Source organism: Oreochromis niloticus, linkage group LG2 (genome assembly GCF_001858045.2).
Source record: "Oreochromis niloticus isolate F11D_XX linkage group LG2, O_niloticus_UMD_NMBU, whole genome shotgun sequence".
NCBI classification, from domain to species: Eukaryota; Metazoa; Chordata; class Actinopteri; order Cichliformes; family Cichlidae; genus Oreochromis; species Oreochromis niloticus.
The window spans coordinates 21,160,218-21,186,103 of record NC_031966.2 but is presented as its reverse complement, the minus strand read 5'-3'; the positions used below and the strand labels follow the sequence as shown (position 1 = coordinate 21,186,103).

General features: G+C 39.7%; 4 protein-coding genes across 7 annotated transcripts; 3 read left to right on the top strand and 1 right to left on the bottom strand.

Moving 5' to 3' along the window:
* The first annotated feature begins 1,042 nt into the window (after window positions 1–1,042).
* On the top strand, window positions 1,043–9,339 carry top6bl (TOP6B like initiator of meiotic double strand breaks). 3 transcript variants are annotated; one of them, XM_013270973.2, is made up of 14 exons: window positions 1,043–1,172; window positions 1,331–1,454; window positions 2,641–2,706; window positions 2,786–2,907; window positions 3,021–3,104; window positions 3,188–3,243; window positions 3,580–3,651; window positions 3,739–3,934; window positions 4,100–4,211; window positions 6,147–6,305; window positions 6,406–6,527; window positions 6,821–6,931; window positions 7,008–7,121; window positions 7,236–9,339. In XM_013270973.2, the coding sequence occupies exons 1-14, from the start codon at window positions 1,152–1,154 to the stop codon at window positions 7,281–7,283; spliced, it is 1,407 nt and encodes a 468-aa protein (XP_013126427.1). In that variant the 5' UTR covers window positions 1,043–1,151; the 3' UTR covers window positions 7,284–9,339. The 3 variants fall into 3 exon arrangements, with proteins under 3 accessions (XP_013126427.1, XP_005467621.1, XP_013126426.1); XM_005467564.2 differs by having other exon boundaries at window positions 4,088–4,211; window positions 7,023–7,121; XM_013270972.2 differs by having other exon boundaries at window positions 4,088–4,211.
* On the top strand, window positions 9,188–15,506 carry pola2 (polymerase (DNA directed), alpha 2). The gene is made up of 18 exons (XM_003444594.5): window positions 9,188–9,538; window positions 10,014–10,138; window positions 10,246–10,334; window positions 10,461–10,518; window positions 10,751–10,860; window positions 11,037–11,236; window positions 11,353–11,441; window positions 11,682–11,834; window positions 12,186–12,248; window positions 12,323–12,374; window positions 12,467–12,585; window positions 12,746–12,784; window positions 13,327–13,400; window positions 13,851–13,959; window positions 14,112–14,218; window positions 14,409–14,465; window positions 14,549–14,675; window positions 14,881–15,506. The coding sequence occupies exons 1-18, from the start codon at window positions 9,454–9,456 to the stop codon at window positions 15,031–15,033; spliced, it is 1,809 nt and encodes a 602-aa protein (XP_003444642.1). The 5' UTR covers window positions 9,188–9,453; the 3' UTR covers window positions 15,034–15,506.
* On the bottom strand, window positions 15,269–21,962 carry LOC102076456 (eukaryotic translation initiation factor 5B). Its single transcript, XM_019365513.2, has 12 exons — window positions 21,876–21,962; window positions 20,419–20,527; window positions 20,097–20,156; window positions 19,867–20,017; window positions 19,682–19,765; window positions 18,353–18,413; window positions 17,711–18,181; window positions 17,476–17,605; window positions 16,098–16,913; window positions 15,888–16,028; window positions 15,780–15,814; window positions 15,269–15,703 (listed from the first exon to the last, which is right to left on the bottom strand). Exons 2-12 carry the CDS (start codon window positions 20,514–20,516, stop codon window positions 15,606–15,608), a joined length of 2,145 nt encoding a protein of 714 aa, XP_019221058.1. The 5' UTR covers window positions 20,517–20,527; window positions 21,876–21,962; the 3' UTR covers window positions 15,269–15,605.
* On the top strand, window positions 21,464–24,617 carry zdhhc24 (zDHHC palmitoyltransferase 24). Of its 2 annotated transcripts, XM_019365527.2 has the most exons (4): window positions 21,472–21,557; window positions 21,797–22,069; window positions 22,834–23,111; window positions 23,830–24,617. In XM_019365527.2, exons 2-4 carry the CDS (start codon window positions 21,807–21,809, stop codon window positions 24,120–24,122), a joined length of 834 nt encoding a protein of 277 aa, XP_019221072.1. In that variant the 5' UTR covers window positions 21,472–21,557; window positions 21,797–21,806; the 3' UTR covers window positions 24,123–24,617. The 2 variants fall into 2 exon arrangements, with proteins under 2 accessions (XP_019221065.1, XP_019221072.1); XM_019365520.2 differs by having other exon boundaries at window positions 21,464–22,069.
* The last annotated feature ends 1,269 nt before the right edge of the window (window positions 24,618–25,886 follow it).

Genomic DNA, 25,886 nt, shown 5'->3' with positions numbered 1-25,886 from the left:
CAGAGTTCGATTTCACTATCTATACTATCTTCACTTGGATTACTGCGAGACCTGTTGAATCAAGAAATCACCCTGTTTTACAAAGTGAAGCAGGCTAAAAGATCTCAAAAAGCAACACATCATGCCGCAATCTAAAAAGACTCAAGAACAGATGAGAAACAAGGTCACTCACATCTATCAGTCACTCTAAAGCTTTAAGACTTTTGTGAACCACACTGGTGAACCTAAATTACTTCAAGAGTGCATCGATGACTCAAGAACTGCAAAACTTTGGGGAAATAATCTGTTGACTGATAAGACAACTTAATCAAACTTAAATAATTTTTTAAAGGGTTTGAGTCCCATTACGTCTGACCTAAAACTAACAAACGCAGGACTGCATAAAAAGAATAGAAAACAAACCCTCCAATTTGACCGGGGTAAAATAATTCTGCAAAGAAGAGTAGCCAAAAACTCCTCCCCAGTGATGTGAAAGACTCATTTCCAGTTACTTGATTGTCGTTCTTGCTGCCAAGGACAGAACAACCACTGAACAGATTTACACTGCACTTATCTTTTTTCACATAGGACCAGATGGATTTGGATAGCTTTTATAATAAATGAAATAATCATTTAAACAGTGTGGCGTATTTAATCAGGTTATCTTTTTCTATTACTAGTATTTGATTAATGATCTGAAACAGTTAAGTGTAACAAATGTAGGGGAAAAAACGGAGAAATTTTCTTATGATCTAATATGCCTAAATATATAGACATTTTTTAAGATCAATTTTAAATGTTCAAAAACATACTTTTTAAACTACTGCCTATTATATGCTTACATATAAATTATCAAGTCATCATCACTTTTCATTAAAACTAAATAGTAAGTGATAAAACAGTTAGCAATACAATACATACCAATAAAAACCATGTTCAAAACTATGTAAAAATATTATTATTACTATTATTATTATTATTATTATTAATATTATTAATATTATTATGATTGTGTCAAATATTTTAAACAACTAATAAATAATAAATCATTTTCAAATTACATACAGATGCTTTCCTGGATTGGTATGAGTCAACAGCCTAATTACACGGAACAAAAGTTTATGTTAAATATAGGTTAGGGTGCTGATTTAGCACAAAGGCAACAACTGAAAATGCTGAAAGAAATGCAACAGGTAATTTTTTTAAGTAATAGCTATTCTTGATTCATGGTAGAAAAGAAAATGGATAAAGAGATTTAGAGATTTAGAGAGCAAATTACTAGCTAATGCTAACTAGCAAGTAGCGTTAGCATGCTAAGCTAGGAGTTTGTTTTTTCAAATGGCCTCTCCAGGTGCTGCGTTTGCTCATGCTAATGGGAAAGCAAAGGCAAAAGCTTTGTTTAAGGACAGGAGGAGGACTTTTGTTGCTTTTGTGGACTGACACAGGAGTTTCTACGCAAAAGCTGAACTGCACTGGTGAGTCAAAGCAGCTGAGATTGCTATAACACCAAATGAGCAGTAAAAGAGGTATAACAGGGAGATAAATGAGGATTAAGGTGGGGTTTGATCAAATATTGAAATGACAATGTCTTTGGATAAATGGGGTTATTTTTGATACACACTATATATTAGAAAAATACAGTATTTTAATATCTACAGGTCATTTTATTAGGGACACATTCAGCTTCTTATAAAATATCTGATCGGCAATCAAATGGTAGCAGTTGAATTTGTTTAGGTAAGTAAACATGGTCAAGATGACTATGCTGAAGTTCAAACTGAGCCTCAGAATAGGGATAAAAACAATGCGTTGGCATGCATGTTGATGCCCAAGGGGCTGGTCTGAGTATTTCTGCTGAACTGCTGGTATTTTCCCACACAGTCATCTCTATGGTTTACTGAAAATGGTCCAAAAAGAGGAAAATATGAGATGAGTGGCAGTTCTCTTGCCCAACCTTGAAGCAGATGGGCTACAGCCACAGTAGACCACACAGAGTGCGGATGTTTTGTAGAAATGAGGCTACAAAACAAACAGCCTAACCAGTATTAGAAAATAGAAGATTGGAAAAGATGCCTGGTCTGATGAGTCACAATTCATCGTGGAATACTTGGATGTTACGGTCACAATTTAATGTAAACAACGTGAAAGCACAAATTCATCCAGTCTTGTATCATCAGGTCAGGCTGCTGGTGGTTCACTGGTGTGGGGGGATATTTTCTTGGCAGACTTTGGGATCCTTACTACCTATTGACCATCAAAGAATGAATTAAAGCAGCTTTGAAGGCAGAAGGGGGTCCAACCCAGTACTAAGAAGGTGTACCTAACAAAGTGGTGGGTCTAGGGTAGCCTAGGTAGATGAGTGGAAACTAACCTAAAATAAAACTTCAATAGATTTTTATTGTATCAATTAAAGCTACAAATTATGTCGTAAATATTAAGTGTCTACATAAATTAATTTAATCTCCAAAGTATGGTGAAGATCATTTCATCAACAGATGATTAATTGGTTACCTTGAGGCATGAAAACAAAATAATTTATTACTGTACAATTACTGTTAGTGCCTTCATGTAAATTTACTGCAGTATAAAGATAACTAACAGGAAGCTAGTTGTCCCAGCAGCTCTTGGAACAAAGGCTAATGTTTTGTTGTATTGATCTAGTTAATTGCACAGTTGCAGCGGCTGGCCCCTGGTGTGCAGGGATTCAAATGGAAGCCCTCCAACCTGGTATGTATACACAAATATAGACATGTACACATAACTGGAACCTCCGTGCACTACATCGCCTCTCTTCTTGCTACATCAGTCCTTGCCAGTTTGAAAGAGAGCATGTTTCCCTGTGTGTGGCCATGTAATGAGCCTGACCCTGAGGAGCTGAGTGCCTTCACAGATCTGTATGGTTCCCTCAGATTGCTTCTATCTTTTCAGGTAGAAAAACAACCCAGATGAATTCTGACATGCATTTATTTTTTCCTTGTCTTTCAGTTGTAACGCAAGTAGTGTGAGTCACATGTTGTTTTAACATATCTTGCAACGTACAGGTAAAAGACACAAGACATTGCACTTCAGAGTGGCAAGCCCATATAGAGGCATTCCTGCGCACATTCTCTTTGGCTAATGCCGGGGTATGAACAGATCTGTTTCCCCATCTCGAGTCACATGTTAGGCTTCAAGCAAAAAAAGTTTACATCTTTCTTATTTTTCATAGATACAAATCCACCTCAAACTCAAAATCAACGGGGAGACCTCACTGCGGGAACTGAGGTACAAGTGCATCGATGTATATCATAGCTTCTCCCTCTTGTTTAACATCTCACAATTAATGACTTTGTTTTTAAGTTCATTAAGGATGTCACTTTATAAACAGAATTTAGCTAGTTATTTTTGAGTAAGTTTAATATAAAAAAGTTCAAGCAAAAGAGTATTGCAGTAGATCATTGTAATTGCCTTGAGTGGTTTGTCTTGGAGTAAAAAGATAAAAACGAGACAAAAGGCTGGCTGTGCTAAACCCTCTTGAGTGGAGTCTGGATTATAAATTACAAAGGAATGGAAATATCCGTCTCTGTTTTATGAATTGCTGACATAATCATATTATTGCAGTGTAAAGTTCAAGAGAAGAGTTGCACTGGCGGACCAACTGTTACTGACCCTGGACGTCACCTGTTCTGCACCGTCAGTAATGCCGCTTTTAAAGATTTGACCAAAATAACTGCCTCCTATTGATCTGTCTGATTTTCTCTTGTCCCCTTGAATTTAAAGGCCTCCGTGGTGTGTGAAGAAAGGGTGCTGGTGTGTGAGAGGACACCCTGCTATAGGAGGCAGGTTGCCCCTCAGCATCCCACCACAAACCATGGAGCAGGGCCTCTTTGGGGATCTGAGTGTTCAGGTGGTTGCACTCCTGACCCCCTGTCTGCTGCCATACCCCAATGTGACAACAGAACTTACTCACATACAAATATCCTTTTCATGTCTTATCATACATCTGTACCACACAGTCTCATTTCCTGTCATGGTAGGCAAAGGAATTGAATACGAGGGGAAATTCAGACAAGGGCCTGACTCATTTGGGGCATCTGATTTGGATTAGTCTTCCTTAACATGTTTCCATGTGTTGGTATACAACCCCAGTAACATTCCTGTCAATGGCCCCTCTGGCTTCTTTCAAAAACTTCCAGCTGTTCTGGACTGTCAAGAGCTGGGACTAGATAGACTTTACTGCTCTTCTTTCAAAGGTAATCACTGCTGGGAACAGCATGTTCTGATGTTCAGGGTGTATTTTACCTCTTTTTGCTGAGAGGTTTGATTTCCCAATAAAAAGAGTGTAAAACGAACCTGATGTAGGTCCAAAGTCCGGAACAGTTAATCCTGTCCTTACGGGATATTAAGACATTGAAACAATTAGAACTTGGATTTGTTACCTTTGTTGAAGAAAACTCATTTCAACCACCTGCGTGGGTTTATGAGAGAATGAGCCCAAGCCTGAGGCTGCTAATTAAGACTTTTATGGACCTCATAAGGCCGACATTTGAATGGGAGAGGCAAAACCAAACGGAACAATGGACGCAGAACAGAAAACATAAACAAAAGCATTAAGCACTAAAAGAAAATGGACTACAGAATTTACTTTCTGTCACAACACAGTGGTTTTCCCTGCACTCTAAAAACCTGCCTCATGAGAATGGGGTTCATCTGCAACTAATTTGCACTTGAAATTTATTTCCAATACAAGATTTAGTGCTCCAGTCGCACCACAAAATATTCTCATAGCAGCGATTTCAGTTGTGGAGAAAGGGTTTGACCTAACTGTCTGTTTCCCATGAATAACTGTGCTTTATTACAGTAATATACTTAAAAGGTTTTTTCCTTTTTTTTTCAGAAGTATTTACATAATTTTTCATGCTAATAGCTTTTGGGATGAGCAGTGTTTCATTTTCGTTTCATTGATATTGTCACAGTGACAGTGTAGAAAGCATGTGGAATGTGAACTGTGCGCAACGTGCAGACTGAATGTTTGACTTGATGACAGTGCTAGATAAAAAGACAGGACAACCAGAGTTCCTACAAATCTATCATCTTGAGAACAGGACCTGTTTTGTTGCAAAATATTCAGCAGTTGAGAAGACACATCCACAAGACTGCCAGTGCCATGCACAAAAAAGTCTGTCCCATCAGAGTTACCAAAACCTTTTAGAGCAATCCGTCAAGTTTTTCGGGTTTAAATTTGGACCAAACTGATGGACATAGAGGCAGCAGCATTATAGTTTTCCAACATGTATTTTGCAAATTAGTTGTATATGGCATATTTGAATAGTTTATAAGATCATTTGAATTACAGAGTAGTAGTCTTGTAAATATTATATGGTTTCTCCTGTCAATGAGTACCTAACAAGCAGGACGCTCTTCTCTAAAAAAGACCAAACTATCTTCTTGCGTCCAGACAGCAGTCTAGTAAAATGAGCCTAATTTAAGTCTTTATTAACCATTTAGTCATTTAGATTTTATTTTAAGTAGTAGCAGCAGGTATTTAAAGCCTTACCCTAAAGAGAGCTATCAAAAAGAAACACATCAGTCTGGAAGCTACATTTTAAAAAGACTTAACGGTCACTGTTTTGCACACAGAGCAGACTGGAGCAGTTTGATTAAACGCACTCATGTAGTGATAACAGTCAAAATACGGCCCTTTTATCAGAAACTGCTCTTTCACAATAAGTGTTTCCCCCTTTGTATACAATAAATCATAACTACAAACAAAACCGACAGTCTGTATTAATCAGCAATACCCTGCCCATTCACATTCACACAGTGAAACCTGAAAACACCCCGTAATCCATCCTGCTTCACGCTGTCTCTGACCATCTTCCATCATCATTTATTTTATTTAAGAAGTTTGATTTGGCATGAAAAGAGACACGTTTGACATGTTATTTTTTAATGCTGACATAAAAGGCTGCAATAAATAAATAAATGCCCTTACAATTATCTGCCCAACCCAGAGGTGTGTCTTTAATTGCCAGCATGTTAGATACATGTCATGCTGGTTGTAACCCATGTGTGGCTTCATGCAAACACTCTGTTTTCTTCTTAAAATTCTTATCTCAAGTAACTCCCACTGTATCCATCTTATTATTTTCTTTACTTTGGCATAAATGTTTCAACATCCCCTGCAGATCTTGTGTATAGCGGCGGTACTGTGTACACAGTAGAGAAAGACAGCTGGGATGATCCAGAGCAGGAATCAAGTCTTCCCACAGTGCAGCAGAGTCTCCTGCTTTTCTTCTTCTTACAGCATAGTGACCCCTTCACCTCCCAGCTCACTGATCTTATGGGTGAGGAACCGCAGCAGCATGTACAGTCACAAAACCCTACACTGTAGGCAGCCTTTCTTTCAGTTTTCCAATGCAAACATGCAAATTGTTGATCATTCAGCCACCGAGGTGTTGATAGAGCTCCACCTGGAGGACATTCTGAACAACAACAGGCAGGCCGTCGTAGCAGCCGTGCAGACTGAGCTGAAGAACACACTGAAATCGCAAAATCACAGAAAAAAGGCATGACAAACACATACACGCACATGCACAAGCACACTAAGTATCCTACTTCTTTTACTTAGAGTTTTTAGTCCTCTAATGATAACTATTACAGTCCATTAACAGAAAATGAATCAGCAACAATTTTGATCATTGACATCTTTTCTCTCTTTTCACTCACTATGGATTGAATTGGTTATGCAATTAAGCACAACCCTATACTCAGGTAGATTGTGATGGTTGTTTTATATTCATTTCTAACACTTATCGGCACCAGAAAAAAGTAATTGTGTATGTTTGTGTGTGTCCTTAAGCAACAAGAAAAGCTGCACGCAGCTGCTGAGGTGATTCTCAGTTCGTCCATGAGCATCGTGAGCAGCAGCAGTAGCATGGACTTCAGAAATGCCTGTCTGAACCGCATGAAGGTGTGGAAAAACTGCCTGTCTCATGGTGTGATGCAGAAACTGAATACTGTATTCAGAGGCGTTGACAACTTGTTAGGTTTGTGTTTGTCAGGTACATGATACACATGAGTTGGCAGCCTCCCTCCGTGAATCACTGTGGAGAGTGACATCATGGAAATTCGTTCCCAGGGCCAAGTGCTTTTCTACTAAGGTGAGTGAGACGCTTGCTTTCCGCCAGCACCACCCAATTCCTATAGCAGCTCCTCATTACCACTGTACCTCTTACACTGAACCACAATCTGATGCAATGTCATTGTTTTAACAGATGGAAGTACATCCTGTACACGATGAGCCCACCACAGCAGAAATCTGAGAATCTCTGTGTTTATCTTAAGAGTTCTGTTATGGTTAAATGCTGCGGAGGCGGCAGAAGAGGGTTTGAATGTGTTTAAAAAATTTAAAGTGCACCAGTTGTGCTGCCAAAAGCAACATCTGTTTAATCCATAATTTTAAAAGCACAGTTGTTGTTATAGCTTGGTTGCACCAGTTTATTTTTGTAATAATATTCCAAGGCTCAAATTGATCTCAGTTTTTCTTATCAATGTTATACCCATAGAAAAACGTCTGTAGCATATATCTATTTAGGATGTGAGGTGACATCACGTAGTGCTGGAGTACCAAATATACATTATTTGAGTGAAACACAGGGGTTTAACAGGAAGGTTTAGTGGGCTATTACAAGTTTAAAGTCAGAGTTTTCAGTGTGATAAAAGTGCCTCTCTTTTTACCTACATCACCATGGTAACCTGGAAAAAAAGCCCTAAAATCAGAGGCAGTGATACCTTTGTATTTGTCACAGATAGCCAGAAGAATGCCCACCGGATCTTTAATGAGTATCTGTTGTTGAGATATCTCCCTAAACTGACAAGATTGGACCCTGAAAAAGCCCCAGTTCAGATACTCATCCGTGAAACATTGGCATTCATCACCAAGAACTGTGCAATCAATATAATCAATTTCACTTTGATCTGGTGGCAAACAAAAGTGATTTTCACATCTTTTGGCTATGTTCCAGTAAGTTTGAATATTTAAAATTTGTAAAATGTAAAGTTTCAGAGCTCTAACATGCATCCATCCTATTAGAAATAAACAACAGCATTAAAATAATTAACTGGAGTTCAAATGTTTATTTTACCACTTTGTGTGCTAAATGCAAGATTAACAATTATCTGCTGAATTAATTTCCTGTCTTATTTCTAATAGTTTTGCATTTTACTGTTGTATTCTTTAAAGAATTTGGTCACTATATTATCATTATCTTATATCATTTCTGATTGGAGTAGGTGGCACTCATAGGGATCATTTTATGCAGAAGAAGAGTCATATGAACAACTAAACAGGTAATACAATTTGGAATATTATCTAAATTTAGAAAAACAAGACGTTAACGATCATATAATTAAGTTAAGGATATAAATCGGTAAGGATGCAATTTTTCGCATTCTTATCTGATTTATGCAGTTGTTTACAGTGCAGTTGTTTCTAGAGTGCAAACGAGTTTTGATAGATATAAAAACAGACAATAGGAGTTATTGCAAGAATGAGTCTGTTTTGCGTAACCTGTTATTGTGTATCGTAACAAGTTCCTAATGTGTGCATGGACAAAAAATGTTAGTGTGTAGCAGTGATTGTGAGTGTGACAGGTCTGGGAAGAAGCCGTTTCCCAGCCTTGTTGTTTTGGCACTGATGCTGCACTTTGTGAGGTGAGGGGGTAAAAAGTCCATGGGTTTAAAGAGTCCTTTTTGATACTGGTAGCCCTGCTGATGTAGATATCTTTAATCAATGACAGGCTGCTGCTGCTGATCTTCTGCAAGGACACAATTGTCCACTCCAGAGACTTCCTGCCAGCAGCAGAGCAGTATCAGTAACACACACTGCACACCTATAAAAAGATCTGAGAATTGTGGTACCCAGACCAGTGCTATCCAATAGTTAAACTGTACACATATGTTATCCAGTGATTCCCAAACTATGGAGCAGATAACCAGATGATTAAATAAGTATAAATAGATAAGAGTTAGTTGCCATTTGTCTGACCATTATTCAGATAGAATTCGTGCGTCCTTTGTTTTTAATTGTTGATTGGATGAACTGTGGGGCATTTGCGTTTTTCTGCTTCTGAAGTGGGACACTGCTAAAGTTTGAAACAACCAAGTTACCAGGACAGGCTTTTATTTTTGTGGGACCGCCAACTTCCGTTTATTATTGTTACGAATGTGACGCATATTCCGGCCGCCAACACGAACAGCGCTTTTTCGCGGTAAAATGAAACAGGCATCAGGTCGACCATTATTATTTCGTTTGTACTGTCTAACAGCTAACCGCCTGTAGGTAGTATTTAGAAGCCGTGTAGTTAAAAAAAAAAAAAACTAGGGTCAGCGGCATTGTCGCGAAGTAAGAGTAAAGCTAACGTTAGCAGCTATCATCACAACATTGGAGCTTTTCACGTTTTCCACAACGTAATAACTGTATATCATAAAACCATGTCGCTAGTAACTACAGAGAGCTTAAAGGCTGAGCTGGAAATATTCGATATACCCTATCAGGATGATTCCGTCCTCGACAAAAGTAAGTTGCTAACTAAGATGACCGTTTTTCTCATATGGATTGAGGCTTTACACAGGAGAGTGTGCTAGCAAAGAAGCTAAGTGTATTATCACTGTAATCATCGAGGACTCTACCATACGCAGGATAGCAGTAATGTAGTGTTGTGACATGTAGTTTAAGCTGTTGTCATCAGTCATAATATTTATATACCGATGTCAATGCGCTTTTGTTAGTTAAAGCTTTTAACTAAAATAGCATTTTTCTTCTTGATAACTTACTTTCACAAGTCAAGTAAATTAGAAATCAGCTTTTTTTTGTTTTGATTTCATTGATACGTCTTTTATATTTACTAAGCCATTTTTAAAGATCAAGAACAGTAATTATTCACTGCAAGTTGTGTCCCACAAAATTAATTCACACTGTACTTGCTTCTAGTATTTTCTCAGACACTCAGATTAAATCCTTGGTTGTTTTCCCTCATATATCCTCCATTCAGTGGTGGAGCAGTGTATTTGTAACAGACTGCAGACATCCGAGATACTGCATGAGTGGGTTGCCTATAGCGCCACAAAACAAGGGGTGAAGCTCACCATGGACACTCTGGAGCAGTTTGAACATGAGGTAACAGGACCACAGATTTTAACATGCATTACAAATTACTTATTAAATATGCAACAATGTAGTCATTCTCTACTCCTTATAAATGCAGCATGTTTGTCATCTTGCAGGTTTTGAACAAGAAGAGCAAATCCAGAAAAACCTCCCGGAAGGAAGAAGCATCCAGTAGAATGAGAGACATTAGCAGGATGGATGATTTGTATCCTTCACACTGATGCTTCAGCGTAAAGACCCGTCCATCTGCACTGTGTGGAGTCATGTGTTTTCTTTGATTTGTGTCTGCTAATGTTGCTGTTGAGTCATAGACTTTGACAAAATGAATCAGAATAAAAGCTGAGGAAGAGGAGGAGGATCTCTTAGATTCTTACTCTACTCCTGCTAAGGTAACCAAACACTTCTTGCTTGTCAGCAGCAGAGCATTATCTAATCTGAACAAAAGAAATACATTTTCATAACTTTAAAAAAAAAGTGTATCCATTTATGTTTTGGGTTTTTTTGTTGATATTCCTTTAAAAGCTAAGATAAGCTAGATGTGACTCGTGGGTCTCCCGCAGAGTAAGTTTGAGTCTATGTAGACAGACAAGATCCTGACTGTGTTTGTTCCTGTCGGTACAGGGCTCTCAGAAACGACCTCTGACGACACCAGAGCATCCTCGTTCAAAGAGAACTGCAGCTCCGATGGCCAGCCCGAGCATACTGCTGTCTCCAGCCAGCTTCTCTCCCAAGTACTCTCCACCCCATGCTGCTCTGATTTTTTTTGAAAACATGAAAATTATGCTCTCTGGTTGTGTTAAAGTTAAAAAAGAAAGCTTTATTTTTGTCACTAGTAACTTTTTTAAAGATAAACTTTTGTATTTGCATCACTGTCACTTTAAGTGACCTCCCCTTCTCTCTTTGGAAGTGCGACACCCTCACAGAAGTACAGCCAGCGGGGAGGAAAGGGGGAGGTGGTGGTCACATTTGGGGCTGTGCAGGGCACCCGTTGGGTGGGCAGGAAAGACCCAGGTGCAGGCGTCCAAGTTGAGATATTGGAAGGACCGGAAGATTCCCTTAACAGCAGCTACAAATACATGTTCCAGAGGCTGCGAGATGTTCGAAACGGTACATAGTTGCACACACTTGATTAAAGATTTCCTGTATGTTTGAGTGTAAAATCACTAAATGAATATACTCCAGAACCTTTGGATAATATTTTTTTTTTCCTGGGTCTTTCCCAGTGTTGACAGAGAAGATTGAGGAGCTAGGAGAAGGACTCAGGACTCACTTCAGCATTGAGGAGTTCTCCCCCGTCTCTCTGCCTGCCCAGGTACAGAAGAGATGACACCTTCAGAAAACTTTTAAATTAAAGATTCATCCCCACTGCTTAAACAATAAATTATTAAATAATAGTAGGTTGCGATAAAATGTTACGTTACATCACTGAATTCTTTTTCCTCTTAAAATCATATATATTGAAGAGTAAAATCAAACCTGCTTAAGTCTGTTAAATGTATTTGTTTGATTAAAAGTTAACTTCTTTCTTGGGTTTGCGTCTTCTTCCCTGCAGGACAGTATAACTGTGCTAGGACAGATTTGCTGTGACAGTAACGGCAAACTGAATGCACAGTCGGTTCTGCTAGAGGCCGGACCAGAACAAGGCGGTCAGCAAGTACCTGTTGACCTATCGGAGCTTAAAGAGTATTCTCTTTTTCCTGGTCAGGTGAGCTGAAGAAAATATCTTACTTTGACAGATGAAACTAGAAATGGGTACGCTGATGAGGTCCTTCCTAATGACCAGTCGGTGGTTTCTCCTTTGCCTGTGCACTGAGCTTATGTGCAGCAGGTTATATGGCCACCAAGAGTAACAGAGCATGCCAAGGACATGGGCTTGAGACTGACCCAGTGTCTGACCGAGAGCTCTGACAGTTTTTCCTCTCATAAAAATAAACTTTCAGAATTATAGGAAACCTTTTATCAGCAGAAGCATGTAGCTTTATGTTTTTGCAGCTCTTTCCAACAAACCCACATGTAAGAAAACATTTATCTAAATGCTTCTATTCTGTTTTTTTAGGTGGTGGTGATGGAGGGAATGAACACTACAGGAAGAAAACTGGTGGCTTCCAAATTCTATGAGGTCAGTTATAAGTTTTAGGCTTTAACACTTTTTGCCTGTTTGTGAAACCTTTTGTAATGGTGTTGTGCTTTTAGGCTGTTCCTCTGCCGTTCTACAGTTCTAACATGAAAATGGAGACAGATGAAGGTAAGATCTGTCTTTTATTTTGATCAATTTTTCAGATTTAGCTTGGAACTTAAAGCCATCTTCTTACACTCCACACTCTTCATTTGTTGCAGAGCCACTGAATGTACTGGTGGCCTGTGGACCGTACACTCCCTCTGACAGTCTGACCTTTGACCCCCTGCTGGACTTAATCAATGTTATTGTCAGGGATCGTCCTGATGTCTGCCTGCTGGTACAGTCTCCCTTGTTGTTCCATCATAAAACAGACACTATCCATGACAGAATTTCCACTAAAGCTCACATGTACACTGTCAGGAGTGTATTATGAGGGAGACAGTCCTCCCATGACTCTGTTTTGTCTGGTTTTCCTATTTCTTGTTTCTCTTCTCCAGCTGGGCCCATTTGTGGATTCCAAACATGAACAGATTGAGGTCAGTGTGACAGAGACCGTGTTTTTCTTGATTTTGAGTGTGTACACCACAAGAGGAAACATTTCATGCGCATTTTTGCACGTAAATTTTGTTGCGCATCACACACACAACAAAAAAACAAAAACCGAGAGCCTGAGTCAAAATATCACAATGATAACAATGGGTCAAGTTTCCTCTTTAAAGCATGTGGTCCAATAGATAAGTGAACAGTTTTTAAAAGGACGACCATTCATAAGGAACAATTCTAAACTCCTGAACAGGACTTTATTTAACGATCAGTCAAAATAAAATGTAAAGGTTAAAAAATCAAATCAAAATGCTTTAAAAGGGATATGTGTGTCGACAAAAACTAATAGGTATCACTTGCTGAATAAAACTTCTGTGTTATCCTTCAAGATATAACACTTAACCCACAAATAAAATGATTAGTTTCAGTGTTATTGGGTCTGGAAATGTATCCAAATTTGCAGTGTGAATTCATTTTAATCAACATATATGTTTGTTTGTTCATTCTTTGTCATCTTCATGTGTTTCTTAAATAGAAAGCCCAGGTGACTGAGACTTTTGAGAACATTTTCAACAGATGCATTGAAAGCATTGTGGATGGGACCAGAAGGTATGTGTTGTCTAATCAAAGCTCAGAGTCAGACAGCTTTGGAAATCCCCCTATCCATGTCACTTCCTTTGTAATGTTGAATTCAGGATCCATGTGTGACCTTTTCTGCAATTTTCCAAAAGTAGCAGGAGGTTTTTTCGCTTTTGTTTTAAATCTGTGCCTTAAGGACATTTAGCTGCAACCCCATCTGAAACCCTGCGACGTAACCTGCATGCAATTGCAATTGCACATGAAAATTGTCTTTCTTGTTGCTGCATTTAATTACATTTATTTGTGCATAAACTATGTTATCACATTATACAAGCAAGTTAAGAGAGAGATCAGTCACACTGTAACGATTCGAGGTTTGTTTTTGTCTTTTGTTTTTTTTAAACTATGCTTTTCACCTGTTCAAATCAGATTTTCTTTACCACAATGAAGCCTCGTGTTTTCTCGTTTTCTTTAATCCAGTGTTGGCTGTCAGCTGGTGTTTGTGCCTTCTCAGAGAGACATCCACCACCATTTCATCTACCCACAGCCTCCATTCAGCCTGCCCCACATCAACAAAGAACAGGCCCAGGTTAGACACTGTTGTTGCATGCTGATGAGCACATGCAGCAGATTTCTGAGCACTCGTGGCAAACCTTATTTTAATAGTGTAGCATTGTTTGTCTTCCGTCCTAGAGATGTCATGCTCTCAGGTTATATAATGTTTGTCTTCATGCTTTGCAGCGTGTCACCCTGGTCCCTGACCCCTGCACCCTGCTGATTGACGGTGTGACTATTGGCTTGACATCAACTGACATCCTCATCCACATGGGTCCAGAGGAAATCAGCTGGTGAGTAAGGCTGTTTTCTAATTTGCACCAAATTCTGACATCAAGGTTGCAGTCAAGATCAGAAACACCAAAGTGAGTTACATTTTATTCAGATTTATAAAGAACAGGTGTGACCGTTTTCTTAAATTATTCACGTTTTCCAATGAAGGTCATCAGTGTACATAGTTGAAATTGATGTGTTGCATTGCAGTGGAACCGGCTCAGACAAATTCTCACGCATACTGAAGCACATGCTCACACAGCGAAGGTAAATCCTGAAGGAGTTCAGATCTATTTATTTATTTGAGGTCACGTATTATTTAGTGATCGTGTCCATGTTCTCATGTCCAGTTACTACCCACTGTATCCGCCTGCGGACGAGGTAAATATGGATTATGAGAAGTTCCAGAGCTTCGGCCAAATGCCGCTCACCCCCGACGTCCTTGTTGTTCCCTCTGAAATGCGCTACTTTGTAAAGGTAAACAACTCGTCTTCCCTTTGACATCCTATATATACACATTTATTGAGCTAATTGATTGCAGAATCATCAGGCATTGCATTGATAATATAAAGTAAAACAGAAAAATTATTGCTTCTTTTTTTTAAACGTGAATTTTTTTTTTTTCTTTTTGGATGAGTTTTTTACGAGTGTTATGTTATTTAAAATCCCCTCCCATCTTCAGGACGTGGTTGGCTGTGTGTGTGTCAACCCTGGGCGGCTGACCAAAGGCCAGGTGGGCGGGACGTACGGGCGGCTGCTCATCCAGCGCAGCCCTCAGTCAGAAGACGGGAAGAGGGAGAGCCCGTGTTTGACTGCTCAGGTGGTGAAAATCTAACAAGAGTGCAGACTCTCACTTCTAATTGTCACCAGAAGTGAGCTGGTTTAACCAGGACCAGCTGTGCTACAGGCATGCTGATGGAAAACCATTTAAAAAAAATTCTTTTGTATATTGGTTTATTTTTATACCTTGAATATGTTGAAGTGTACTGTGCTCATAACTGATGGATTATCAGTCAAATACAGCAGCAATAATTTCTTTTTCAATAAATTATTGTTGCCCTTTGTACAGCTTTTGTAACATTGTCTCTTCCAATTGAGTTTTATTGTTGTTCAGATGTTTTTTTTATGTTCCTGTGCCTCTAACAGGAGGAAGTAACACGCTGAAAAATCCGGTTGCTTTTGTAGCTCAAATTGAAAATAATTTTGTTTGCAGGGAAGTCTGAGTAATGTCTGTATTCCAGTTTAAGATTGTAACATTCAAAAATGCCTTTAATTAAAACAAGAAAAAATAAAACAGTTATTAAATAACCTGTTGTTTCTGTTTTTAATACAATATTGTAAAACACTACTCTGCAGTACTTAATTTTAAATACAGTTTTGTCTCTTTTAACTTGCACAGCAGTACCTTTAGTCATAAAAATGATCGAACTCATCAGAGTCATTTGGGTCCTCCGTCTTCGACTTGTCATGCTCCACTTGAAAAATTCCCATGTTGGGAAAACTTGCTGGAAAATAAATTGAGCATAAATCAAAAGTCCTGCAGCCTTTCTAATGCTACTGTAATGACTGGTTATACTGTACCTTTGGGCTTCTCTTCAGCTCTCAGATACTTTTCTCTAAAAGCAAAAGGAAAAGTGAGTGGCACATCTCACACTGTAATTTAAGTCAGTCAGTTGAAAGAGTACTTACTTTTCCTGTGTTTCTTCTTGAGGCGCAAGAAGGTTCTCAATATCATCTTCATCACTGACTTCGTTTGAGTCATCATTATCAGATCCTGTTTTACCCTCTTCCTGTTCCTGAGCTGCCTCATCAGTTATAATCTGTGTAGATCTAAAAACGGGGATTGCATTAGATTTTTGTGATGTCTGTGAGGAATATTTCAATCCTTCACCATCTTACCTCTTTTCTTGTGGTGTGACGATGCAGTTGTCTGAATCTATCTGATCTTCCTCACTCCCGTGTTCCTCTTCCTCACTTTTGTCATCCTCCTGTTGATTCGAGTCCTCATCCTCTTCTTCACTGCCTTCACTTCCATCCTCTTCGTCCTGAGAGGAGGCAGCACCCTGTTTTCTGTTCTCAGTGCCTTCGTTCTTCAGCCTGATTGACTGTTCTTCACCTCCCTGCTCCTCTATTTCATCATCTGTAGATGTCTCTGCTTCCTCCTCTGTTGCGTCCTTGGCAGAAGCACCATCACCTTGTTTGATATCGTAGTCATCTTGTTCTTTATCTTTTTGACTCTTCTCTTTTTCTTCACCGTCTTCTTCAGCTTCCAGGTTTTCCTCTGTCTTATCTTTAACTTTTTCTCCTGTGCTGCTTTGCTCAGCGCTGCTACTGTCCTGCTCTTCTACTTCACCGGCATCATCATTTTTATTCTTTGCACTGTCACTTTCTGATTCCTTCTCCTTCTGGGATCCTGACTCTTTGCATCTGTTTGTTTTCTCTTCATGATTTTGATTCCCTGCTTTTTCACCCTCGTATGTCTCACTCAAACTTCCTGACTCCTCACCAGTGTCCTGAATCTCGGAGTCACCTCCCTTACTCACAGTCCTTTCCTCTGCCTCCTTCTGAGATCCTGGTGATTGAACAGAAAGATCCCCAGTTTTCTTTGTCCTTCTGCTACTGCTCCTCAGGCTTTTCTCTGACGAGTCATTGCTTTCTGAACTTTGGGCCACTCCAACTGTGGGACTGAAAATGGCACTCGAATTCCCAGATAACCTGAAAGATGGAAGAATGGATGAATGAATTTGCTTGTCTAAAACAGTAGTAAGTATTAAGAAATAAAGCAAGAGGAGAACACTTGTTTCTGATCTTTTGTAACCTCCTCTCCAGCATGTGCCGTTTAACTAATATGTATTTTTAAAAACTTAAAAATTATATAAAATTAAGAGGTAACAAGAATGTGATGTTTTCTATAAAATGTGGGTTAGTGCTAAGTTGTTAGTATGACTGCCACACGCCATCAAATACTATCCCCAGCTTCATTTCCAGCCAGTTTGACCTTTACTGTCATTCCTGTGCTCTCTTTTCCTGCAGCTTCTGTCTGTGCTGTGATCAAAGGCAAGTAGTTGCACCAGAAAGATCAGGACACACATAAATCTACTACATTTTTTTAAAAAAGGAGACAGAAATGTGCCTATAAATTGAGGGGGGTACTGATGAAGGTTATTCAGAACACATTTAATAGACTGGTGCAGCATGAAGGGAAGAAACTTAGGTGAGATGATACATCAGTGGGATCCAGTGAATTCAAAGTGACATCTACAAGAATGCTGCTTACTCCTGAGGGCTGCATCTCTCTCTGTCTGAAGAGACACGCTGTTTTCTTCCTCCCTTCTCCTCCTTCCCCGCCTTTTTGCTGGAGTCCCTGCCACTCTCACTGCTCTCACTGTGACTGCTGGACAGACGGACTGGATACAGAATGTACGAACACAAAACACAAGTCCACACACATGCTGAATACGCACAAAGTCTCATGTAAGAAAAGTATTTATTTTTATGTATTCTCTTTTCACCTGGTTTAACGTCTAACTCGTGGGACGAACGACTGCTGCTGCTTCTGACACTCCTCTCCCTCTGTGAGCTCAGCACTCTGCTCATTTTATCCTCCTCTCCTACAGTCTGCGAAACCCTTGAGTCACGTAAAGGCTCCTCCATATAAAGCTGGCCCCACAGGGCCTCGGAGTATGATGGAGTTCCAGTTGCACCAGCAGGCAGGTACCAGGGGTAGTCAGGCTGTAGGGAAGCCCTGCCTTGTAGATCTTGCCTTGGCCAGGGATGATGGTACTGTCCGGGTGCGGAGGCGGGATAGTAAAGCGGATATGGGTGAGGAATGATGGGTGGAACTCTGGTAGGAAATCTGGCTATCTGGGATTGACTGCGGCTCAACCAGGAGGACCGTGTGTGGGGAAGATGGGAGGAGCCATCTTGGTTGTAGTCAGTGTAACCTTGAGGTGTAGCAGTTTTTTGTGGCTCCGTGGGTGGACCTGAAAACAAGGATACATGTTAGACTGGTGTTTGTCACACTAACACAGGACTTTAAATAAAATATGTGGACACCTCAATCTTCAAAATAACACGTGAGACCAGATTATTACCACTGAACAATAAATGTGATCTAGTCGTTTCCTAAAGTGAGCCACAGCATAAAGGCTTACCTGCAGAAGATTTCATCACGTCCGTGTTCTTTAAACATGACTTCAAATAGTCGTCCATTTTCTGTTGAAGAAACAGTTTCTTTAATACACTCTCAGGAAGACACGGCATTAGTTGTAAATAAAGAAAAATGACTTAAACATGGTTATTGTTAATCTCCTTGCATTTGTCATTTTGAGGTGAGAGGAAGTGGAAACATTGAAAGTTCTATCAAATACAGCTGTGATCAGAAATATACATATACTCATGATGGGCATGAACGTCACTGTCATTTTGATTGTTTCATGATTTCTGTGAACTGTTGGGTGGAATGATTGTAAAGCATACATATTTAATGACTTTGAAAAAAGAAGAACTGGGTGCATAAATTTGCACGCCCCCACTAATATCTGGTTAGATGAACCAGCAATCAGCAAGCTTCTGGCATAGTTATTGTTGGATATTTGACCACTCCTCTTTGCTGAATTGGTAGAGTTCATTTCAATTGGTTGGTTCCTGGCATTGACTCAACTTTCAAGCATCCATGCATTTTCAATAGGGTTGAGGTCCAGCTTTGGGAAGGCCATTCCAGAAGGTTAATGTTAGCTGGCCTTATCCATTCCAAACCCAGTTTTGATGTTAATTTGGGATCATTGTCCTGCTGGGAACACTTAACTGTGTCCAAGTTTCAACTACTTACATGTTCAATTCTTTAAATTGATTCTTTGAAGAATCTGGACGTGGGCATCCTTCTAAATTATTTTATCCACGTTATCCACCAGTACCTGTGTCAGCAAAACAGCCCCAGAGCATAATGCTACCACCACCATGCTTTACACCTGGAAGTTTCTTCAGTTTGAAAGCCTCATCTTTACTCCTCCAAACACACCTGTTGTCATTGTCGACATAAATCGATCTTTGTCTTGTCTGACTATAAAACCTTGGGGTTTGACTTTTCTGTGTAGGGAGCTGCAAATTTTAGTCCAGCTTGAAGTTGTTGATTTAGTAGCAGTGGCTTCTTTCTCGGTCAGCGCCCTCTCAGTCTATGGGAATGTAAAATTAGCTTCACTGTGGACAGTGATGCTGGTGTACCAGCAGTTTTCCTGTTCATGGAAGGCTTGAGCCTTTGTGGTTCCTGGATTGTTCCTTAATATCTCAGTAAAGTGAATAAATCTGAATAAATTGTGTTACGTACAACTGATTAAACTTGTTATCCTGGAATCTACAGTTATTTTGAAATGGTTCCAATAGACCTTCCCAGTAAAGCAGCAAATACAGAACCAGCTCTACATTTTGACCACACACTTTAACTTTGTGAATAATCAGCTCGCCATGCTGTGCATTACTTGTACCTTCTTCTGAGCTGCCTGTCTCTTCTCCTTAAGTTGCTGCTGCCAGCGGGGGGAGTTCTCCTCCAGGTATCTCTCATACTCCATCTGCAGGGGTCAAAGCAATAGTTTATTTTAAGAGCTTCGCGAGGAAAGAATAGATTTCTTCCAGTGTGTCGAATGCGTCTTTTTTCTGCACGTCTACACACCCGAATCATTTTCATGGCAGCATTGCGGGCCAGCATCTCTTTCAGTGTGTCCTGGGCTCTCTCAAACTGCTGCAGCAGCTGCCTGTTTTGTTGCTGCGCTGTGTACTCTCTTTCCTTCAGCTCCTGCCAGCGTTGCTGCAGGTGCATCACTCTTGAATAGGACACAAACATAAAAACTTGGAGTTTAAAAAACACTTACTGAGAAAGCATCTTGCTGTCTTATGTCTTACAGATGTTCCTGACTGTGAAGAGCTGAAGGGTCATCTTGCAACAATACCGGCTTGTTAACACTGTAAGAGAAAGAGGTCAAGAAGCAGCAGGATGGTAATCTAAGCCACACCTTCCATCTACATACAGCCCATCTTTCCAGATGACATGGCAGCATCTGCTTCTTAGATTTGCCAATAAAACTAGTCTTGACTGTGAACATTACTTTTCATATAAAAACTGCATACACACTTAAATGATGTCACCTTTTAAGAGTTTAAAAGATTTTAAAGTCAAAATCATCCATCATTCTCTGCAAATATGGTACCATTTAGGTGGTCTAACCTCTTATTTCCACAGAATTGTCTTTCTTTGGTGAAAGTGTTTTTTTCTGAGCCGTTCAGACGCCCAAGAGACAGCAAATTTTCCTCTGGTGCAGCCATGACTGTGGGCTCTCAGTAGATGAGGAGATTACCAGGGATTAAAGGCTGTGTTTCAACAGGGGAGGGACCAAAGACATCCTGTCCAATCAACATATCGACATGCTAATGAGGTTAAACAGCAGCGAAGTCAACTTTATTGGTAAGTGGGTAACCAAGTTACTGGAACTTGTATTTATGCAAATGTGTGAGCCCTTAGTATAACATAATCAAAACGATTTTTTTTATACCTAATATCTGGTATTTTGAGGGCATGTAGCAGGCATCAATGGAATGCCATCTATAATCATCTATGTGTAACACTGAAGCTGCAAGAGGTAGAGGTGTGAAGGCTGATGAGTTTAAATACCTGGGGTCAACCATCAAAACCAACGAAAACTGCATAAGAGTTGAAGAAGACTGTACAGGCAAAGTGGGGTGTGCAGAGATGAGTGTCAGGGGTGATCTGGGACCGAAAGATAGCAGCAAGAGTGAAGGGTATGATGTACAAGATGACAGTGAGAGTGCGACACAGTTGAAGATGCTCAGATTTTCATTGGGAGTGACCAGGATATACAGAATTAGAAATTAGTCTATAATTTCTATAATGAAAAATTCATGTGATACTCAGGGCCGAAGGTGAGCTTCTCTGACTTGGAGAAAATTTAATTCACCTTCAAATCAGAAGTAATATAAATATTTTTGCAGTTCTGTCGCAAAAAGTACACCTGCTACAAAACTGAACAAACGAATAAGAGGAAAAGCTGCTTTGTTTTATCTCTTTCTTCAAAACAGGGTTGTGATTTAAGCAAATATACCACAAAATGGTGCCTGCTGGCACACAGAAATACATTTTGGGGCGTAGAAAAAATTCTAAACAAAATTATATACAAATAAAGGGCTAAAGGAGAGTAATTTAGTTATGTTTTGCCCATGGCAAGTTAGAGGTGGAACCAAAGTATATTGTTGCATTGCGGATGTATTTTCATGTAACACCCACTAGCAGACGAGATTCGGTCCACAATCAGAGATCGTGCTTGTCAGTGGCTTTTAAAGATTAAAACGGTACCATTCATTTTCTTACGCTACTGTAACTTTCCGGAAGACACGTAAGGCATTTTTTTAATTTCGTGTGTTTGACTTCATCTCACGCGAGAGGCTAATTGAGATTGTTTTAGGCTAGTTAAGCTAGCCAACGTTTACCGCTGTGCGTCGGTCAAAGCACTCCTTCCGCTATCCGTATTCACTTTTAGGTGCAATTTCAAATAAAACATGACGAGTTTAGCTAGTAAGGTGTTTTGCAGGGTGGAGAAGATGTGTCACCACCTCCCTGTGGTCCTTAACACGTTCCTGGTTTTCTCCATAACCGGAGAGGTGAGTTACCTGGTGTCGGTGGAGGCTCCGCTGGAGCCAGACCAGAAGAAGACTCAGTGGTCCTCTCGATGGAAATTAATCCACCTGCTGGCCCAGTATTTCATGTTGGGGAACATCTGCTGGAACGCCCTGCTCTTCATGAAAACCAGTCCCAGCATCAAGGGAGTGTTCCTGGGAGGAGAAGTCCTCGGCCAAGGGTGGAGGTGAGGATTAAACAGCTCTAGAAATGAACATTTGATGATGTACAGGACATCGTATGTATAATATTGCTACCTGTCTACCTGCTTTGTGGGCTTTGGGTTTGTTGTTGTCGTCATGATTTGAAAAAAAATCTTCATTTAAATCTTGTTCTGGGCAACTAAAGCATCGAATCAGAAAAACTACTTCCTGTATGCTTCCCTATCCTGCCCAGCATAAGGTATAAGCAAGGCAAGAGTTTCTTGACATATTGTTTTAGACTTTAAAGAAAGACAAGCTAGTAAAAACACTGAATCCTAACAGCTGGACCTCCAACAGTTTGAACAAATTATTTGTGACTGAGATCTGAGATGAGATGTTTATGTTTGAGTGAAGTGATCAGATTAAATTTGCAGTAAATCTTTGCTTACAACTGTGCAATGCAATAAAAGGGATGGGGGGGGGAATTACATAACAAAGTTTAGCATTGCATAACATGTACTGCATGTTAACAAGAAATATAACCTCTGCTGACAACTGAAACAGATTGTAGGTTTTCTCAAATCTGAAAAATGCAAGACCGGGAACCATAAATAATTAATTTAACCACAGCAAAGAAGTGAGATTTTTGCTTTTTGCCAGATCGAAAGTTTGCTTCACACTTTATTCCAAAGCGGGTCTTCATTTGAATTATTAACGTGGGGCTCAACAAAATCTTTATTTTTGATGCTAACAATAAAATAGATTTACTAATAACCATACATTAAAAAAAAGTCTGTCTTATTCAAAGGTACTGTTACACATGTGAAGCGCACACTCCTCCACGCTGTTCCCACTGCTACGACTGCAAGGTGTGCGTGCTGCGGCGGGATCACCACTGCGTCTTTTTTGGCCAGTGCGTGGGCTTCCGCAATTACCGCTACTTCCTGAGCTGCTTGTTTTTCATGTGGTCGGGGCTCCTGTACGCCACCCTGATGAATGCAGAGGTCTTCATTGTCATCTTGAAGGAGGGTGTGACAGTACACAGCATCCTGCTGCTGCTCATACCCTGGATCATGCTTGTTTCAGGTACGATACGGTTTGTCACAGTGTCTCATGCATGTTATTACTGTGATACTAACTTTTTGGCCTTTTGCTTAAAAATGACTGAGAAACAGTTGCCGCTTGATTTTCTTTTGGTCAGATAATTGATGAATAATAGTTTTGGATCTAGTTTATATTACTTGGTATGAATGTTATCAATCATGAGGATAAATTGAATAAGGGGAGGCATATTTGAATTTCTCAGATAAATCTGTTTGCACTTATAGATGTTGCTAAATGAACATAATGTATTAAAACGGAAGAAAAGAGGATACTGTTATCTCTGCTTAAAGAAAAAGTATCCTTATTGCAGTCTGATTTTGCCTGGTATTGGCTGATATTACCACTGTTGACTGGTATCATTGCTGATCACATATCTTAGTAACCACAACAAAAATCTAAAATTAAAATCAGCTAAATGTCAGTATCACATCCAAATATGCAGTTAGTGCATCTCCATTATTTTTACATCTCTGACTAATAAGGCTTAAGAAAAAATAGTTAAAATTATTCAGAAATACATATTTTAGTATGTATTTTAGAAACTCTGCGGGTTTTTGTTCAAGTAAAACTGATACTGTCTTCGTGCCTCTGGTTGATTGGTTCATTTGATTGTGATGACATGAATCACAGACCTCAGTTTGCCTGGATTTGTCATCACTTGCTGTGATTTAATGTGTGCTGCTGTTCCTCATCACCCCAGGCCAGGTCTCAGCGCGTGCCTTTGCCTTCGCATTCATCGCAGACACATGCGTAGTGGGTTTCCTGCTGGTGTCTTCCTTCTTCTTCTTCCATCTCTTCCTGCTGTTTCGTGGTCAGACCACCAGGGAGTGGTATTCGTCCCGCCGACCCTACAGCCTGGGACTGTTTGGCAATCTGCATCACACACTGGGCCTGCGTTGGTACATCTGCTGGCTCTGCCCTCTCATCCCCTCGCCGCTGCCAGGAGACGGCATAAACTTCCAGGTCACAGGATCGCTGGAGCCCTCGCGGTAACAGCTGCAGATCGGAGCGGGCCGAGTGTCTTTACTTTAGTGGTGGTGGTTATTGTTATCGGGAGCAGCAGGGGAACTCATCTTAGTTCAAGAAGAGGTAGCTTGGAGTGGGAAGAAACTAGTATTTTCTGTGGCTGTGTAATGTGTTGGTGGGTGTAACTCACTGCCAGTGTCTACTCTGTAGATTCTGTGCTGAGACAAAGAAATTAAGGGTCTTCTTTTGGTGTTACATTGATCTTAAATGGTAATCCGTACACTCAGCAAGGCTGGCCTCAGAAAATGAACACAGAAATTCAATGTGTTCATTTTGCACGCGAGCACTGACAATATATGTTTAAAAATAGCACTGAAATAAGAATGTATTTTGACTGAACAACGTTCAGTTTTAATCCTTGTTGAGAAGCACTCACAATCTCTGACAGTGACGCCTCGTGGGAGTGTTGATAATAGCTGCTTTCTTGGGTTTTCCCTACGCTGAAGCTGCCTAAATCCGAACGTTACACAAGTGTGGCTTACGCTGTTCCTGATTACTCCATTGGACTGTAAAATACACAATCATTTGCCTCCATTTTGCTGTTGCTCCGAGGATGCTCCTGAGTTTATTAAACTGACCTTTTTAATTGGATTCTACTGTGGCAGGTGGAACAGTGGGAGACACAAAGGAACGGTCTTAATGTCTTCAGCACAACATTAATTTGAAATAAATAAAAAGAAACACAGAAATTGTGTGAATTCAGTATTTAAAATTTACATGCTTATGATGTGTGAAAAGTTTTGCCTCCATGCTTGATATTTCTATCAGTGTCCTCATTCTGTACACTATATGTTACATACTGTAAAAAATCTTTAGTGCAGCAGTCCCCAACCCCCGGGCCTCGGACCGGTACCGGTCCGTGAGTCGTTTGGTACCGTTATTTTGTTATCGTTTTTATCATTAACTCGGTTTTCCTGGGTCTTTTCATGTGTGTTATGAATAAATCTTCTTTTTTTCGGTACCGGTACTAGTTTTATTTTGTTGTATTTATCCGCGACACCTTAAAGGCCGGTCCGTGAAAATATTGTCGGGCATAAACCGGTCCGTGGCGCAAAAAAGGTTGGGGACCGCTGCTTTAGAGCATCCTGTTTTTGCATACAAACACATTCAAACTCTTATAATTGATGACCATAGTTTTTCTTTTTTCACGAGGCATCCCTGTAACTGTTTACCTGTCTTGAGTGTACTTCATCCTGTCAAGTGCTTCAGTTCAGAATAATATGGAAGAATGCAAACATGTCAGTTTTAATTGATGCCAAATGAATTTCCTTTACCTCCATGTATTTTACTCCTTGGCAGCTTTTATTTTTCTTATTTTAATTCTTCTGGCCTAAGTGTACTGAAAAATTACAAGCCTTTTTTTGTTTGTTTCTACTGGTCACTAAATTTTTAAAGATTATTAAGATAAAGGTTATTATTCTTTACAACTGTTGTTAGTTTTTTGCCAAAAAATATCATTTTGTTTGGTTGATTATTGGGGTTTGCCTTTTAAAGGTGTTTGCTTGAAGGGATATACCATGTTAAATGTTTAATTTTAATATTATTCTATTTTTGTTAAAGTTGTTGTGCTGAAATAATTAAATTTTGGGTTTCAAAAGTTTTAACTTTTTCTCATTTGCATCATTTTAAACTGCAATTGTTGTCATGTTTGACTAATAAAAAATAATTCTTATTCCAAATAGATCCTGTTCAAATAGTGAACAATTAAACAATCATAAAAATCACCAGAAG

Bases quoted from the DNA above. Each gene is read 5' to 3' on its own strand.
- top6bl (XM_013270972.2), top strand. From the start codon at position 1,152: ATGCTGAAAGAAATGCAACAG. The intron at 3,652-3,738 runs GTCAGTAATGCC...TTGAATTTAAAG, and splicing joins GACGTCACCTGTTCTGCACC to GCCTCCGTGGTGTGTGAAGA. The intron at 6,932-7,007 runs GTGTGGAAAAAC...ACAACTTGTTAG, and splicing joins CCTGTCTGAACCGCATGAAG to GTTTGTGTTTGTCAGGTACA.
- zdhhc24 (XM_019365520.2), top strand. From the start codon at position 21,765: ATGACGAGTTTAGCTAGTAAGGTGTTTTGCAGGGTGGAGAAGATGTGT. The intron at 22,070-22,833 runs GTGAGGATTAAA...TCTTATTCAAAG, and splicing joins GTCCTCGGCCAAGGGTGGAG to GTACTGTTACACATGTGAAG. The intron at 23,112-23,829 runs GTACGATACGGT...TCATCACCCCAG, and splicing joins CTGGATCATGCTTGTTTCAG to GCCAGGTCTCAGCGCGTGCC.
- LOC102076456 (XM_019365513.2), bottom strand. From the start codon at position 20,516: ATGGCTGCACCAGAGGAAAATTTGCTGTCTCTTGGGCGTCTGAACGGC. The intron at 19,766-19,866 runs GTGTGTAGACGT...TGACCCCTGCAG, and splicing joins CTGCCATGAAAATGATTCGG to ATGGAGTATGAGAGATACCT. The intron at 16,029-16,097 runs GTAAGATGGTGA...CCCCGTTTTTAG, and splicing joins GTCACACCACAAGAAAAGAG to ATCTACACAGATTATAACTG.
- pola2 (XM_003444594.5), top strand. From the start codon at position 9,454: ATGTCGCTAGTAACTACAGAGAGCTTAAAGGCTGAGCTGGAAATATTC. The intron at 10,861-11,036 runs GTACTCTCCACC...TCTCTTTGGAAG, and splicing joins CCAGCCAGCTTCTCTCCCAA to TGCGACACCCTCACAGAAGT. The intron at 12,249-12,322 runs GTCAGTTATAAG...TTGTGCTTTTAG, and splicing joins TGGCTTCCAAATTCTATGAG to GCTGTTCCTCTGCCGTTCTA.